The sequence below is a fragment of the Lepidochelys kempii genome, chromosome 2, assembly GCF_965140285.1.
Source record: "Lepidochelys kempii isolate rLepKem1 chromosome 2, rLepKem1.hap1, whole genome shotgun sequence".
Classification (NCBI taxonomy): Eukaryota; Metazoa; Chordata; order Testudines; family Cheloniidae; genus Lepidochelys; species Lepidochelys kempii.
The window spans coordinates 205,046,800-205,063,134 of NC_136381.1; the positions used below are offsets into that span (position 1 = coordinate 205,046,800).

The 16,335-nt window shown below is 41.2% G+C and overlaps 1 protein-coding gene across 5 annotated transcripts in view; it reads left to right on the forward strand.

The window, feature by feature from the left end:
- RFTN1 (raftlin, lipid raft linker 1) overlaps positions 1-16,335 on the forward strand; it is a 108,182-nt gene that overhangs the window by 60,984 nt on the left and 30,863 nt on the right. For 4 of the 5 annotated variants that reach the window (XM_073333543.2, XM_073333546.2, XM_073333547.2 and 1 more), the window contains exons 5-6: positions 4,780-5,215; positions 9,960-10,163. In XM_073333543.2, coding sequence (XP_073189644.1) covers positions 4,780-5,215; positions 9,960-10,163 — 640 coding nt within the window. The remainder of the gene's footprint in view (positions 1-4,779; positions 5,216-9,959; positions 10,164-16,335) is intronic. The other variant, XM_073333544.2, reaches the window with a different exon arrangement.

Consider the following 16,335-nt stretch of genomic DNA (forward strand, 5'->3'; position numbering starts at 1 on the left):
CTTTTGCTGACTCGCTGGGTGGTAGTGCTGAAGGTTTGCCTTCAGCCTGCGAGGGAAGCTTGTACCTGACTGTCCTTACAGAAGCAGGTGTGAAAGCTACTTTTACATCTACAGTCAGGCCATTTACTTTCATCAAGTAATTTGTCCAAATGACCTAAATCAAGTTTAGCAGATGTGCTGCACAAGTTACTCGCACTTCAGCCGGCAGCACAAGGTTCAGGCTTTCCCCCAAGTGCCAGCTTATATCCTGTCACCAACTCCAACTCCTTTGGTAGGAAGCTCACACTTCAGATTATTTGGTATTAGCACCCACACCAGCTCCAGTATATTGTTTACAAAGCTTGATTGTTCGTTACCGTCAGCTGTTTCCCAGTCACTGAAGCTGAAATTTGGCATCCATGGTTTCAGCCTCAAAAGAAGTGGGGGTTGGAGAAGTTGGTGACTGTCTATTTTTAAAAACAGCAACAAATAAAATGAAACAGAACCTATGCTGCAAGTTGCTTGAACTCATCATAAACATTCTGATTTCAAAAAATGGTTTAAAATTTGAGCAATGGAGTTCAGTGGGTAATTGAAACTTAAAATAAGGGTGAGCATGGTAAGCCCCAGTGACCTGATGTGTATATATAGTTTGAGATATTTATATTTGAAAAATAATTACTGAATAAATGCAGTAATAACTTTTCAAAATATGAGAGATTTCAATAAATACTAGCTGTTTTGAAAATGCATCAGTCCAATCATGGCCCAGAGGTTGTAAGACTCCACGCAGATGGCTTAAGTTGATTAGTCCACTAGGCCAACAAAACCTACATTTCTTAGGGCTCTAGGTAGGATTCTAAAAATAAAATCAAATTCTAAATAAAAACTGCCTCATTTTGGAAATGTAAAATGTTAGGAGTTGATTCTTTGATTTGTGCCAAGGGTCAGCTCCTACACGTTTCTGTGGAGAGTGGGGAGGAAGCATTATTGCAGTAAAATGATACATCTGCTGATGTATAATACCTTTCATTGCACTGCTAGTGTAACACTTTCACTATCCCGGCCTCATTGAAATTAATTAGATGCTTGCCCCACTGATTTTATTGGGACCATGTACAATGGGATTTCAAACAAGGCACTATATCCTGGTTACTGCTTTATTGCTGATTAATTTATTTGTAAAGTGCCTTGAAATAAATTCTACATGGGTTTTTTAAGTCTCTACGATATGGTTACAATCCTAGGTTGATCATGATGAGAATATCAGTCAGCAGTGTGCCCTTGTTGCCAAGAAGGCCAATGGCATTTTGGGATGTATAAATAGGGGCATAGCGAGCAGATCGAGGGACGTGATCGTTCCCCTCTATTCGACATTGGTGAGGCCTCATCTGGAGTACTGTGTCCAGTTTTGGGCCCCACACTACAAGAAGGATGTGGATAAATTGGAGAGAGTCCAGCGAAGGGCAACAAAAATGATTAGGGGACTGGAACACATGACTTATGAGGAGAGGCTGAGGGAGCTGGGATTGTTTAGCCTGCAGAAGAGAAGAATGAGGGGGGATTTGATAGCTGCTTTCAACTACCTGAAAGGGGGTTCCAAAGAGGATGGCTCTAGACTGTTCTCAATGGTAGCAGATGACAGAACGAGGAGTAATGGTCTCAAGTTGCAGTGGGGGAGGTTTAGATTGGATATTAGGAAAAACTTTTTCACTAAGAGGGTGGTGAAACACTGGAATGCGTTACCTAGGGAGGTGGTAGAATCTCCTTCCTTAGAGGTTTTTAAGGTCAGGCTTGACAAAGCCCTGGCTGGGATGATTTAACTGGGAATTGGTCCTGCTTCGAGCAGGGGGTTGGACTAGATGACCTTCAGGGGTCCCTTCCAACCCTGATATTCTATGATTCTATCCTCAGTTCCCCTCTGTCCCTTCTAAAAACAAGAGCCATTTTACAAGAACTCATATTTCTAAGAACAAACACCTTTTCTGGATGTGCTGAGATCTTGCTGCAGTACCTGTGAATGCTGCTGTAATTCAGTGCACAGTGTGCGTTAGCCTGCTATGGGGTGACAACCAGTGTTTCAAGACCAGTAAATTATTATACCTGTACTGTGCTCAAACTCTGGCAGCTGCCTACTAGTTAAATTACTATAATTAACTGATCTGACATTCTACTATACGAATGCAGTTTAGATTAGCACTGGAAGATGAAGAGACTTTGTAACACTTGCTAATAATGAGTGTATTACAAGTATTTGTAAAATTGCAACAAGGAGTCAGACACATTAGGCTATTATGAGTGCATCATATCTTTTGCATGCACTTGGATCAACTGAGCAAGCCAGTCAGGCGCTGACTTTCTTCTAGCCCAATACTAATAACATGCTTCAGTTTATTTATAGAGACCTCTAATGCTGTCCGGCTTTCTTCTATTAAATAGGCCACTGTAATAGCATTTTTACTTTCCTGTTAATTGAGACGAGATTGCGCTGTGGTAATTATTCCATTTTAGCAATGAGCCTCACTCCAGTCAGCAGCTCCTGTCCATCTGCAAACTCACCCTGCTGACTGTCACCCTGTTTCCTGGGGAACCATGCTTCAGTTCCTACCATCACACTCTTTAAGAGTTAATTAAACATGAAAAATCCCAGTCGTTTGAAAGAGGAAGTTCTCTGTATTGATCAGATGTCACCTGTAGGTTGTGTATATATTCAGCACAGTAATGTGATTCTCAGGAAATAATGATTCATAAAAAATGTCTGTGGGTGGGGGCAAAATGCAGAAATGAGCTTCCTCTTTATTTTTTAGTGTTAAATAAAATTGTTAATATCTCAAACGTCTACCCCGCCCACCTCACTTCCCAGTGCTGTAGAACTAATGTGATGGGTTCAATGGATAATTCATTCTTTCACTTGCATTTGAAAAGCCTGAGCTGCTTTTATTTAGGTTCATATTAATCAGAACTATAGAGAATAACCAGGATGCTCCGATTCGGCTGGATTATTTGCCTTGAAAACACAGTATTAGCTTGAGGCTGAAGAACTCCTGTATTCTGAGGCCATTTCTTTTTATAATTTGGGGTTTTGCTTAAATCAAAATAACTAAGAATATGAACCAGAAATCCACTAGTCACTAGTGTCTTTCTTCTCCCGGAGGGGGGCGGGGGAGAGGGGGAATACTGATGCATGAATTAGCAGCCAGTCACCTCTCTCCCTGACATTTTAAAAGTCTAGCTTATTCTCCTGGTTCTCTTCTCAATTCTACTGGTGCAAACAGATTGAAGTCAATGGGAGTTTGAGTCAGTAGCATTGCGCCTGTTTAACTAGAAGGAGAATTTCAACAGCCTCTTGCTGCTCTGTCTTGGACCTTCCATCTGTTACTTCCTGCTCCATTCATATATATTTGTTATTACTTATACAGTCTCATTATTGTTCTTGCATTCTTACAATTTCATTCCTACACTTTCCCATCATTCATCTTTATCTAAAATTTTAAGAAGCAGAGTACCCAGGGGTTGGTCCTGAGGCCAGTTTTGTTCAACATCTTCATTAATGATCTGGATGATGGGATGGATTGCACCCTCAGCAAGTTCGCAGATGACACTAAGCTGTGGGGAGAGGTAGATACACTGGAGGGTAGGAATAGGGTCCAGAGTGACTTACACAAATGGGAGGATTGGGCCAAAAGAAATCTGATGAGGTTCAACAATGACAAGTGCAGAGTCCTGCACTTGGGACAAAAGAATCCCATGCACCGCTACAGGCTGGGGACTGACTGGCTAAGAAGAAGTTCTGCAGAAAAGGACCTGGGGATTACAGTGGATGAGAAGCTGGATATGAGTCATCATTGTGCCCTTGTTGCCAAGAAGGCTAACGGCATGTTGGGCTGCTGTAGAGGGAGCATTGCTTGCAGATCGAGGGAAGTGATTATTCCCCTCTATTCGGCACTGGTGAGGCCACATCTGGAGAATTGCGTCCAGTTTTGGGCCCCTCACTACAGAAAGGATGTGGACAAATTGGAGAGAGTCCAGTGGAGGGCAACGAAAATGATGAGGGGGAGAGGGCACATGACTTACGAGGAGAGGCTGAGAGAACTGGGCTTGTTCAGTCTGCAGAAGAGAGGAGTGAGGGGGGATTTGATAGCAGCCTTCAACTACCTGAAGGGGGGTTCCAAAGATGATTATTCATTATTTTTCTTTGTTTATCCACACAGACATTTTTACTCCAAATGTATCTCTATCTCTAGAACTAGTTCAAATACTAAAAAGGTACTACAATAACTTTGTTCTTTGTACTCTCATTAAGTGAAAATTCGTCATTTGTTCCTCAATTTAAAATAAGGGGCTAACAAAGATGTATATGTAGCCCAGGGAATTTGTGGGACTTTCACTTGCATATCCATCGAGTAAACAGAGTATATAACATTCTGCTCCTCAACTCCAAATGTCTTTAAGCTGGCACTATAAAACTTGGGTTAGGCAAAACTACATCTGGTAATGTGTCATAAATAAAGCCTTTCAAACACAGATATTCATTCCCAATGAAGAAATCCAATGCATGTTATTGCATAGGCCTTTCTCTTTCTTTTTTGATTTTCACATTTCACAGACAGTTGAAGGAACTTGTCATTCTGTTTCTCTAGAATTTAACATTTTATGTAAAGCTAATTATGAGAATTTCCTATAGTAGCACATGAAATAGTAAAATTACATGCTAGTTCCCTTTAAGTGTGTTATTTTCAGAATATGTCTAGTCCTATAAGGCAACATGCAGATTCAAACATAATCTCCTTTGATTTGTAGATTCAAGATGCAGCAAGTCAAGGCTTGAAGTTTGTTGGAATTATACCTCAGTACAGTTCCCCGGTGAACTCTCAGGCCAGCACCACTGTGGCACCCACCAGTAACAACTCTGCACAACCAGAAGATGTCAAAAATGCATCAAACTATTCAGAGAATCACGCTTCATTGGATAGCAAGAAAGCAGATGATGCTAATGGATGCAGTGCACCAGCCCCAAGTGAGGAAAATGTTGACCAGAGTGTAGAGCCCAGTGGGGATGTAAAAGGGGAAGAACCAGTTACTGAGCATCTGAGCTTAAACTCTGCAGGGGAGAATGGAGAGCAGTTTCAAGGAGAGAGCCCAAGTGTTTCACCAAGACTCAGAGAAGCAACAGACAATCAAGAAGGGGTAGCACAAAGCGACACATCAGCATTATGTGCAGAACCACTTACTGGAAGTAAGTACTGAGGTGACCTTTGATATGAACAAGCAAGTTTTAAACTGCCCTTGTTATGTTCACAGCATCTTGGAAAAGTAAATGTAGCATTGCAACAGGGAAAAGATGCAACTATGAATAATAAAACCTTTTAACCCACTTTTCAACTTGGCTGCACACTTCACGATCATTTAATCATAAGTGTTTAGGCATTCACAGGAGCAACAGACGATCAGGTGCAACTCCATTCTGACCAATTAGGTTCATCCTTCTGTGTTATTTTAGTGGGGTTGTCGTTTGCAGGGGGCAGTTGTCATCTCAGATTTGGGCTTCCCTCTTTAACTTATTTTTGCCTCTTTCTCATGTGGAAAGTTCATATGCTTGCTGTTCAACTGGATTTGTTTGCTACTGCTCCCTGCTTGTGGTATTGAAGTCCTCAGAGCTCCTGAGCTTGGTTGATTTCCATCTGCTACTTGCCCATCTGAAAAGATGATAATGTGCCCGAGTAGGCTTTACAGTTCTGAGTCACAAATGGGACAGTCCTCAAACCCTTTCAGTGTGTGTCAACACCACTGTAGGTGAACACATAGCAGAAAATAAACCAGCCCAAAAGTTCTGAGAACACAGAGGATCTAGATTCTTAGACAGGTGGAGATGGTAGTTGCAGATCTCCAGTTAGGACAGGGTCAGATAGCAGTAAGTGGGAAGGGGTAGTTATTCATGGTAAATGTTCATTCTCATAAATTCATTACACTTGATCATTTTCATCTTCTTATTCTTATGTATTTGTTCGTGGAGGGAGGTTCATCATAAACTATTTTCCTGTGTCTGTTTTGTTGTCCTCTAGTTGCACACTATACTTTAAATGGGCCATTTTTCACCACTTAAAAAAAAATATCTTGGCAGGGAGATGCCACTGGACTCCCTATTGTATCTGTTTACTTCTGTGTAGCTTCACCTGCAATTATTGCAATTCAATAACTTCACCTGCAATTACAAATAAGATACGGGTTAGAACAATTTAGAAACACACAGTGTCATTGGGGGAAGGAAATGTGTACTCTTACCTTTTCCCAAATTATTCTGAATTGAATCTCATGATTAACGATTAGACCTTACAAAACCGGTTCCATTCCAATCTGGTTTCCTGAAGGGCACCACTTGTCTGTCTGGCACAAACGGTTTCCATTCCCTAATTCCATCTATCTTCAGACTCTGAGATAGCTCATCTGTGCCCAGGTTTCTGACAATTGTACTGAAACTTTTAGTTATGGAACTTATTTTAAGGCCTTCTTGAAACCCCCCAAAATTTCACCCCAGCTGCTGATTCACTAGACAAGATCTTCAGTTTCTCAGTCTCTGCTGACCTTTGTTTAACTTCTTTCTCCTGAGTGCTTTCTGATTTGAGAGTACTTCTCAGCCAGTGTACAGGTTGGTCATGCTTCCATTTTCCAAAAAGGGGGATCTGAGAAGACAGTTTTATGAAGTAACTCACCTGTAGCTGGATTTTTCCAAATATATTGTCGCCATCATATAGCTGATTTCTTTATTATTCTTGAGTGACAGTGAGTTCTTTCAGCACTTCCTTTTTCTTCCCTGGAAAATGAATTTCAGTCTTTGGCATCAATCCTGCACCCACCCTTGTGAACACGGAATCCCTGCATAATTTTTGCATTGTCTCCCTTTTCTTTCACCTTTTCTTTCTCTGCTCTCTCTTGGACTTTTCTTCTCCTGAATTCATCTTTTGGAAATGGTTGTAGTATTTGTTACAGTTTGTGCAGTCTTCATTTTATTATTTAATTTAGGGTACATCTACACTGTTGCTGGATGTATAATTACCAGCTTGTGTAGGCATGCCTGCACTAGCTTTGATTGACCTAGTGTGCTAAAAACAGCAGGGTAGTCATGGCGGCATGGGCAGCAGGGTAGTCTGTCCACTCAAGTACTTATGTAGGGTCTTGGATGGGATTGTACTCAGGCAGCTAGCGTGTGCTGCCACTGTAGCTACACTACTCTTGTAGTGCTCTAGCTTAATCAAAGCTGGCATGTGTATGTCTACCTGAGCTGGAAATTACATCTCCAGCTGCAATATAAATGAACCCTTTGGGTTTCTCATTCTTACACTCTTACAATGTCATTGTTACGTTTGCCGATTTGTGTCTTTGCCTAATATTTTGTAGAGCCCATATGCTTTTTCTCATTTTTTATTACTCTTTGCATGTCTTTGTTTATCCACATTGACCTTTTTCTATTTTCATGTGTATGTATTGCCAAATGTTCTATACAACTCACAGGCATACAGTACTTTCTCACAAGAACTTCTTCCAAGTGCTTTCCCCACCTGCCTTTGTTTTGTCACCTAGCTAATCCCCCCCTTATGTAGAAGTTGCTTTCTGACTTTATTATCTGTATCTATTGTTACATTCTTGAGCCAACATGTTTATTTTTATACCTGTAAAGAGCCAACCCCCAACTTAGCTACACAAATAATAGTAGTAGTAGTTGAACATTTCTCTTTTATGTTTTTCTTCTTCACTGAATTCCATTCCTCACTTCTCTTATGGCTTTTGAAATTCAGAATCTTTGTCCTTTCTGCTTGTATACCTGTCAACAATTGAACCATTATTGACAATGGCTTTCATCAAGGGGTCCTCCAAACCTGGATTGGAAATGATTTTAAGTGCACGTGTAACCAGGATAAAATATTTTGAATAACATTTCAGAAAATACCATGCTTTCTGAAACTGTACTGAAGAGGATTTTGATCTTTTTACACTTTGCTGAAAGTCATTGTGAACAATGGTCTATTTTCAAGTGTAGACAGGACTTCTTTGGTATCAAATTAGTTCTGATTACAAGCCAGACCAGATTTTTCTTGCTATTGTTTGTGCCTACATTTACACTTTCACTCACGTCATCAAGGGCCTGGTCTAATGCCTATTCAGGCCAATGAAAGAATCCAATTGACCACAAATGTGTGTAGGATCAGACCTGCACAGCTCAAAACCAAATCAAAATAGCTACCTCCCTACTTCCCGTCATTTCCAAGTTGAAAAGTGTTATAGTTATCATATCCACAAAAAACCTTCTCCGTCTATTTCTACCTTTAATAATCATGTCCTGGTTTATCTCCAGATAGTTAACGTCTCTCCTGATTTATTTATGTTCTCTGTTCATATGGTTTTTTGAGTAGTATACCCTTTTGAGTCACCTTATCATCACTTTGTTCTTTCTAAACAAGTGGTGTGTAGTGAGTGAATTCCTGTTAACATTCCCTTTGCTGGTATTAATTTTGAGTTATGTCTCTTCTCTGCATCTCCTTCCTCCAGGACTCATCAACTATTGTTTCCCAGCCTTCCTTTATATAGAGAGAGTATTAGAGAGCTCTTCTCTGAGGTACACTCTCTATACTTGATTAAGCCTTCATTCCCTTTTCGCTCCCCACCATGCTTACTTCAACCAGGCTTTAGCTAAGTCATTGGCATTATAATCCCATGGAACCCAGTTCCACCATCGTTGTTCATGTTGAGTAGTGACTTACTCTAAATTGTCCCTGTTTGCTTTGTGTTCTTTTAGTTCCACGATGAGACCTCCACAAGAAAGAACTGTCAGAGTGACTCTCTCATAGTAACACCTGGGATTAGAAGATATTATCTTTACAATATAATATGAGATACTTCCAAGTTAATGGGCTGCCTGAATTTTTTATTATTTTTATTTCCTTTAAAAAAATATCAGTTCAATTGGGGTTCCATTCCTGCTGTGTTTGAAATCAATGGGAGCTTTACCATTGACTTCACTGGGCCATTAATCGGGCCACTAATATGTAAAATAACAATATATTAATAGTTTACATTGTAGAAATTTTACTGTTAAGTTTAGTGTTTCTTTCTTCCTGGGAATTTTGATTATCTCTTTAACTTCCACTTAGCCCCAGTACTGCAGATGTCTGTGATGATTTTGTTGTCTACAGAGACTTACCTAATGATGAGATTTAAATTCGTCGCTCCTCAGGTGGGCTGGAAGCTACATCACACACACTGGTATCTAGCTAATGTCCTCATCTTTAAGGATCTTCGGAATTCCATTTTTCCTCCCTATTCATCTGCTCATCTCTTACTGCTTTGCCTCTTCTCAGACACGGAGTAAATCAACTAAATAATCCATTTGGCCTCAATATTTGTTTGATACACTGTACATTCCTGATTTTGGCTCTCCCACTTGCCATTTCTGTGCGCAGCCCATATAACACCAAAATAAGTTATTTACTTCTTTAGTGGAAGGTCACATCATTGGAAATGTAACTTGCCCTAAATTTGCAGTAAGATCTCAGATTTGAGCTATGTCCTTGATATCACAGTTAGTAGCTATCTCCTTTGTGGCGCTTACACAGAGGCAAACAAGTATACAATTCGGGTGAATTTGCTAATAATACATTAATTCTACGATGATAAATTCTACTAGTAATGCTCATTTGTTTCCACTATGTTATTTATTTATGCTAGTCGACTGTCCCTCTGAGAGGGAGTTCCATATTACAACTAGTAAATACTTACATTATGATAAGGCCCCAGTCAGGATTTGGGACCCTGTTGTGCCGGGCGTTGTATAAACACGTAAAGGAGATGACCCAGCTCTGAAGGGTTACTATAGAAAAACAAGCAGACAAAAGGGGAAGGATGTGATTATGATAGTTATAATAGGAAACAATAATGATATCACAATATGTTTATTCTAGTATTACTATTTAAAAACTTTTTTTTAGCAGTGGAAATATTTGCTATCTTCAACAAGCCAAAGACCCAACAAAGATGCAGCCAGTACTATACTGTGATGATTCCTATGAAGATCTCCAGGAATGGGCAGACTGTCAATGGCTTAGAAGCAAATTGGCTGGAGCATATGACAGATCACTTCAGGAAAGGAGGCTTGCTGGTGAACGCCATCTTCAGCCTTGGAATGGTAAATGGTATGGAATTTACTGAAAGCACTACCCTGTGACTCTTTTTCTCTTTTTCCTTTTAAGGGGCTTACTGTAGTTGAAGAGAAGACATTTGATAGGTGTTTTTAGGATAAAAGCCAAAGCAGATTTTGGTTTTGATCAACCTATTTCAGTGATGGAAATACCAAGTACAGGAAATACTTTGGTGATTGAATGAGGAAACCTGAGATCATGCATTATATTTTGTGTACATTGTAGAGATGCTTCTGCATTCACAGAAGTATGGAAACATAGATAGCTTCTGCTTATTTACATGAGTCAGTTTTTGATCTTTAATCTTTGAGGTTTTAACAAAGAGTAGCCTGTTTTTTTAACTACACTCTGGAATCACATACCATACGTGCAGATTACTTGTAGATTTCACCCCCACAGCAGCTCGTGAAATAATATCTCAACATTTTAAAGCAGTTGAAATAAACTAAGGGAGGCATTTCCTATAAACTGCCCTGCTGTACACTGCTTCTGGGTCTGAGTGTAGGTGACTGCAAAGACACTATTGATTTTGTTTATCCATTATCTAATCAGTCTGTCTAGGTTCTTATGCAGCACCCATCACCTGAGTTCTTCACAAAATTACAAAATGTACATATAATCTCTCTTTTACTTTGCCTTCTCCGATCTGGAAGATGTGCTGGAAAATGGAGGTGGTTCATTTGTTTTGTTGATGTTATAGCGAGAAGAGTAGATCAAATAAATGGGTGGTTTTGTTCTGAAAATTAAGCATCTTTGCCAGGATTTGAACCCTGCTCTCTTGGTTCCATAACCAGTACTTAGAACATACTTGGCCACAATGCTTTACTTAAAGTCAAGCCTTCAGCCCTGTTACAGAGAAGTACAATATTGACTTAGGGGTGTTCCGGACCCAGAAAGGATGGAAAGGAAAAGACGGGCCAACGGAGGGAAAATGTAAGGCAAAAATGAAATGTGCAGGTCATAGACAACAAACTAACTTTCTTGGAAGAATATGGTAGTAGTCCTCTCAAGACTAGAGAAGTAACACCCTGATCCTATGAATGCTGAGTGCCTTCACATTCTACTGACTTCATTGAGTTTGTTTAGCCATTCCTTTGTATTAACTCACTGGCTAGAGCGCTGATTTAGGGGCACAAGGTTTGTGGCAAAGTGAGACAAGGACTGCTGCCAGAAGGTTTTCTTCCTCTTTTGCTGCTGGCAGAAGTCTCCTGGCCAATGATAAAACACAAGAAAATTAATTTATCCTGTTAAAATTCAATTGGGAAATTAACAGTCAGTCCTAATTTTTCATTCTGCAGCAAATAGCAGCAAAGAGAAGGTCCAAAGTTCACATGATGGAATGATTTCTCAGAGCTTCCTGGCAAATCCTGTAATTGGTAGTTAACTTGCTTAGAAACAAATGGTCATTTATTTTGTGTATATAAATTTGAAATTTATAAAGTATGAGTCACTGAGCCTGATATGCCCAATTATGTCTGCTTTTTAATGCAAGTATTTATTCCTGGCCCCTCATCAGTGTACTGTTAAACACAGCATATGAAAAGTATTCTTATGTTATTTAAACATTAAAAGTGTTTTTACATAATATTGCTCTGGGGGAGGTTCATGCACTCAGATACCACGTTGAGGAGTGCTTGGAAAATGCCTACACACAGCGGTGAAGAGGGTAAGTCTTAAATGTTCTAAACAAACAGAATAGTACAGTTAGTTTAGAACTGTGTAAAAATGACCAGATCCAGAGTTAAGCTAGAGTAAAGGTTGTAAACAGACCATTAATTTACAATATTATTAGAATTTTATTATTGTGAAAGCAAAAAGTTTGAAAATCAAGAAAAAAGTGTGGAAATAATGAATTTAGAACATTGTTGTTGACTCAACCTAAATGTCATGAGGCTTAGAAATAGTCAGTATTGTGCCAACACTGTCCTTAACTCTGCCCTTTATCCTTAATCTCTTTCAATTCTGGGCCATAGAACACTGTATAAACTGTGGCTAAACCCACTAAGTAGCAGCTAGAAGCCTGCCCCTTCACTACCTTCATGGTAAAGGTAGCCCACGAAAGCTTATGCTCTAATAAATTTGTTAGTCTCTGAGGCGCCACAAGTACTCTTGTTCTTTTTGAGGATACAGACTAACACAGCTGCTACTCTGAAATAAAACATCTAGGTGTCCCTGCTTCTCCATGAGATGATAGCACTTGACTCTACCCATTTACTCTCCCAGTCTTAGTCAGAAACCTCATATTCCAAACACAGGTCAGAAGTCAAATTTTCTATATTCATTCAGAACTAATGAGTTATGGGCCCTCCATATTCTAATTGCCCTTCTAAGATGGGCTTGAAATCCTCCTGTACTTGAGGAAGGTTGGAAGTGTAGCTGCAGGTTATGTCATTGGAGAACAAAAGACCATATTATTGTGATTCATATATAATATACAAAGATTTTCATGTGACAGCTAGTGCAATTCTTCCACCAGTAAGAAGAGGCTAGATGAAGGCAAATGGGTCAGAGTTAAGCTTGGTGTTTGATACCTTAGCTGAGTATTTCCAGATTTTATGTTGTTTAGGTTTTTTGTTGATTTATAGTCCTCTAAATCGGTGGTTCTCAAACTAGGGCCGCCGCTTGTTCAGGGAAAGCCCCTGGTGGGCTGGGCCGGTTTGTTTACCTGCCGCATCCACAGGTTCGGCCGATCGTGGCTCCCACTGGCCGCGGTTCGCCGCTCCAGGCCAATGGGGGCTGCAGGAAGAGCAGCCAGCACATCCCTCGGCCCGCGCTGCTTCCCGCAGCCCCCATTGGTCTGGAGCGGCGAACCACGGCCAGTGGGAGCTGCGATTGGCTGAACCTGTGGACGCAGCAGGTAAACAAACCAGCCCGGCCAGCCAGGGGCTTTTCCTGAACTAGAGGCGGCCCTAGTTTGAGGACCACTACTCCAAATTCTTAGTTTTCCTACATTTGCTTGTTACCTTAACTCTGAATTTCCAACTTTTGGACTTTTAAAAAATATCTACAATGTGCAAAAAAAACCCAAAAGCAAAATAGAAGAGTTGCTTGGAAAAACAAAATGTTTGGGACATTACTGGTCACACTGGACAATAATCATTGCTCGTGTGACTGTACTGACCTCAGTGGAGTTGGCCCAGGATGCATTTGGCTTATTATTTCCCTATATAATTAGCTAATGTGGCTGGGATTCTTGTCACTTATGCTCAATTTGTGTGTGTGTGTGTGAGAGAGAGAGAGAGCGCTCAGTCAAAGGCTAACACACAGATCACATGCCAAGTAGAGTTTATGCCAGTATGTTTCACTCAGTAAAAACAATAACAACATGAAGGTTAGCTTCATAGATGAGGTGGCTTAATAGTTCAAAGACAACAGTGGGGAAAACTAGTATAGCTGTCATGATAAAATAAGAAATCTTTTTCCATACCCTTTGTTTAAATCACAAGCAAGAACATTACAGCAGCATTTTGCCAACAGATCTGCATCAAATATTTATACAGCCGAGTGAAAATAGCTTATTGTGCACAGTGGGGGAGAATCTTTACCTTAATAAAAAATGCAGTGATAATGGACCATTTGCTGGTGAAGGAGGGTGATTTAACCTTTGTATTCTGAGCCTTCACTCTGAGAAAGAATGAAGTTGCATGAGCTAGGAGGATGGAGAGGAAAATGACACCATGAACCAGACAAAATCGAATCAGGGTTTCTTTTAATAGCATGACCAGCTGTGTGGCCCAATGAACCATTACTAATGGAAATGGCCCAATGTTTGATTGCAGCACAGGGCTTGCTAACAGTATTTGAGAACTAACTGGTTGAATGTAATACACTGACTTCCAAGAGATTAATCACACTAATGAAGAGATTATTGAAAGATGAGTAAAACACACAGGAATCGGGCAGAAGTTAAATTGCTGGCATGGTAGATGGTGTAACTACTGCAGATTACTGTAGGAATTGTAAAAGAGAGTCTTGTTGTGTGGCCTGCAAAATTTTGGATGGCTATTTTTCTCGACTTGAGACATGATGGTTATGTCCCAGATCACACATGTGCTTGCATATTAGGGTATATACTTAGGGTATATCTACAATGTTGAGCTGAAGATATAAATTCCAGCTCACAGAGACATACCCACACTAGCTCTGATAAAGCTATTGTGCTAAAAATAGAGTGTAGCTGTGGCAGTGCAAGCGGCAGGATGGCCTAGCCAACCCAAGTACATAACTGTCCAAGTTGCTGGGAATGTGCTTGGGGTGTCTAGCCCCTCCTGCTGCCCATGCCACTCTGGCCACACTCTATTTTTAGTGCACTAGCTCAATCAGAGCGAGTGTGGGTATATCTCCTTGAGCTGGAATTTACAACTCCAGTTCGAAGTGCAGACATACCTTTAGTAGCTTCAATAGGTGGAGCTCATAGTACATACCTGCATGCTCGAGCAATATTTTTATTCTCCTCCCTAGTCATCTGTCCAAGTTTTCACTTCTTGTAAGCTTCCTTTTTGTGTTTAAGCTCACCAAAGATTTCTCTGTTAAGCCAAGCTGGTCGCCTGCCATATTTGCTATTCTTTCTGCACATCGGGATGGTTTGTTCCTGCGCCCTCAATAAGGCTTCTTTAAAATACAGCCAGCTCTCCTGGACTCCTTTCCCCCTCATATTAGCCTCCCAGGGGATCCTGCCCATCAAAGTCTGCTTTTCTGAAGTCCAAGGTCCATATTCTGCCGCTCTCCTTTCTGCATTTTGTCAGGATCCTGAACTCGACCATCTTATGGTCACTGCTGCCCAGGTTGCCACCCACTTCTACTTCCCCTACCAATTCTTCCCTGTTTGTGAGCAGCTGGTCAAGAGGAGCACCGCCCCTGGTTGGTTCCTCCAACACTTGTACCAGGAAATTGTCCCCAACACGCTCCAAAAACTTCCTGGATTGTCTGTGCACTCTTATATTGCTCTCCCAGCAGAGGTGGGGAGGGATAGCTCAGTGGTTTGAGCCGTGGCCTGTTAAACACAGGGTTGTGAATTCAATCCTTGAGGGGGCCATTTAGGGATCTGGGGCAAAAATTGGGGATTGGCCCTGCTTTGAGCAGGGGGTTGGACTAGATGACCTCCTGAGGTCCCTTCCAACCCTGATATTCTATGATTCTATGTCAGGGTGATTGAAGTCCCCCATGAGAACCAGTGGCTATGATCTGGAAACTTCAATTAGTTGTCTGAAGAAAGCCTCATCTACCTCATCCTCCTGGTCTGGTGGTCTATAGTAGATGCCAACCACGACATCACCCTTGTTGCTCTCACCTTTAAACTTAACCTAAAGACTCTCAACAGGCTTTTCTCCAGTTTCATACTGGAGCTCTGAGCAATCATACTGCTCTCTTACATACAGTGCAACTCCTCCACCTTTTCTCCCCTGCTTGTCCTTCCTGAAGAGTTTATACCCATCCATGACGGTGCTCCAGTCCTGTGAGTTACCCCACCAAGTCTCTGTTATTCCAATCACATCATAGTTCCTTGACTATGCCAGGACTTCCAATTTTTCATGCTTGGTTCCCAGGCTTCTTGCATGCATGCACAGGCACCTAAGATAACTAGCTGATTGCCCTACTTTCTCAGTATGAATCAGGAGGCCTCCACTGTTTCACCCACCTCCTTGTGTTTCCTCCCGGTATCCCATTTCCCCACTTATCTCAGGGCTTAGGTCTCCATCTCCTGGCGAACCTAATTTAAAGCCCTCCTCACTAGGTTAGCAAGCTTGCCTGCGAAGATGCTCTTCCCTCTCTTCGTTAGCAATCCTCCTTCCTGGAATAACTTCCCATGGTCAAAGAATCTAGCCTTCTCTCCGAAACCACCTGCGCAACCACGCATTTACTTCCACAATTCGATGGCCCCTATCTGGGCCTTTTCCCTCAATAGGGAGGATGGACAAGAGCACAACTTGCGCCTCAAACTCCTTTATCCTTCTTCCCAGAGCCACATAGTCTGCAGTGACCTGCTCAAGGTCATTCTTGGCAATATCATTGGTGCCCACATGGAGAACTAGAAAGGGGTAACAATCTGAGGGCTTGATCAGTCTCGGCAGACACTTCATCACATCCTGAATTCTAGCTCCAGGCAAGCAGCACACTTCTCAAGTTTCCCAGTCTGAACAGCAGATGGCTGACTCCGTCCCACTTA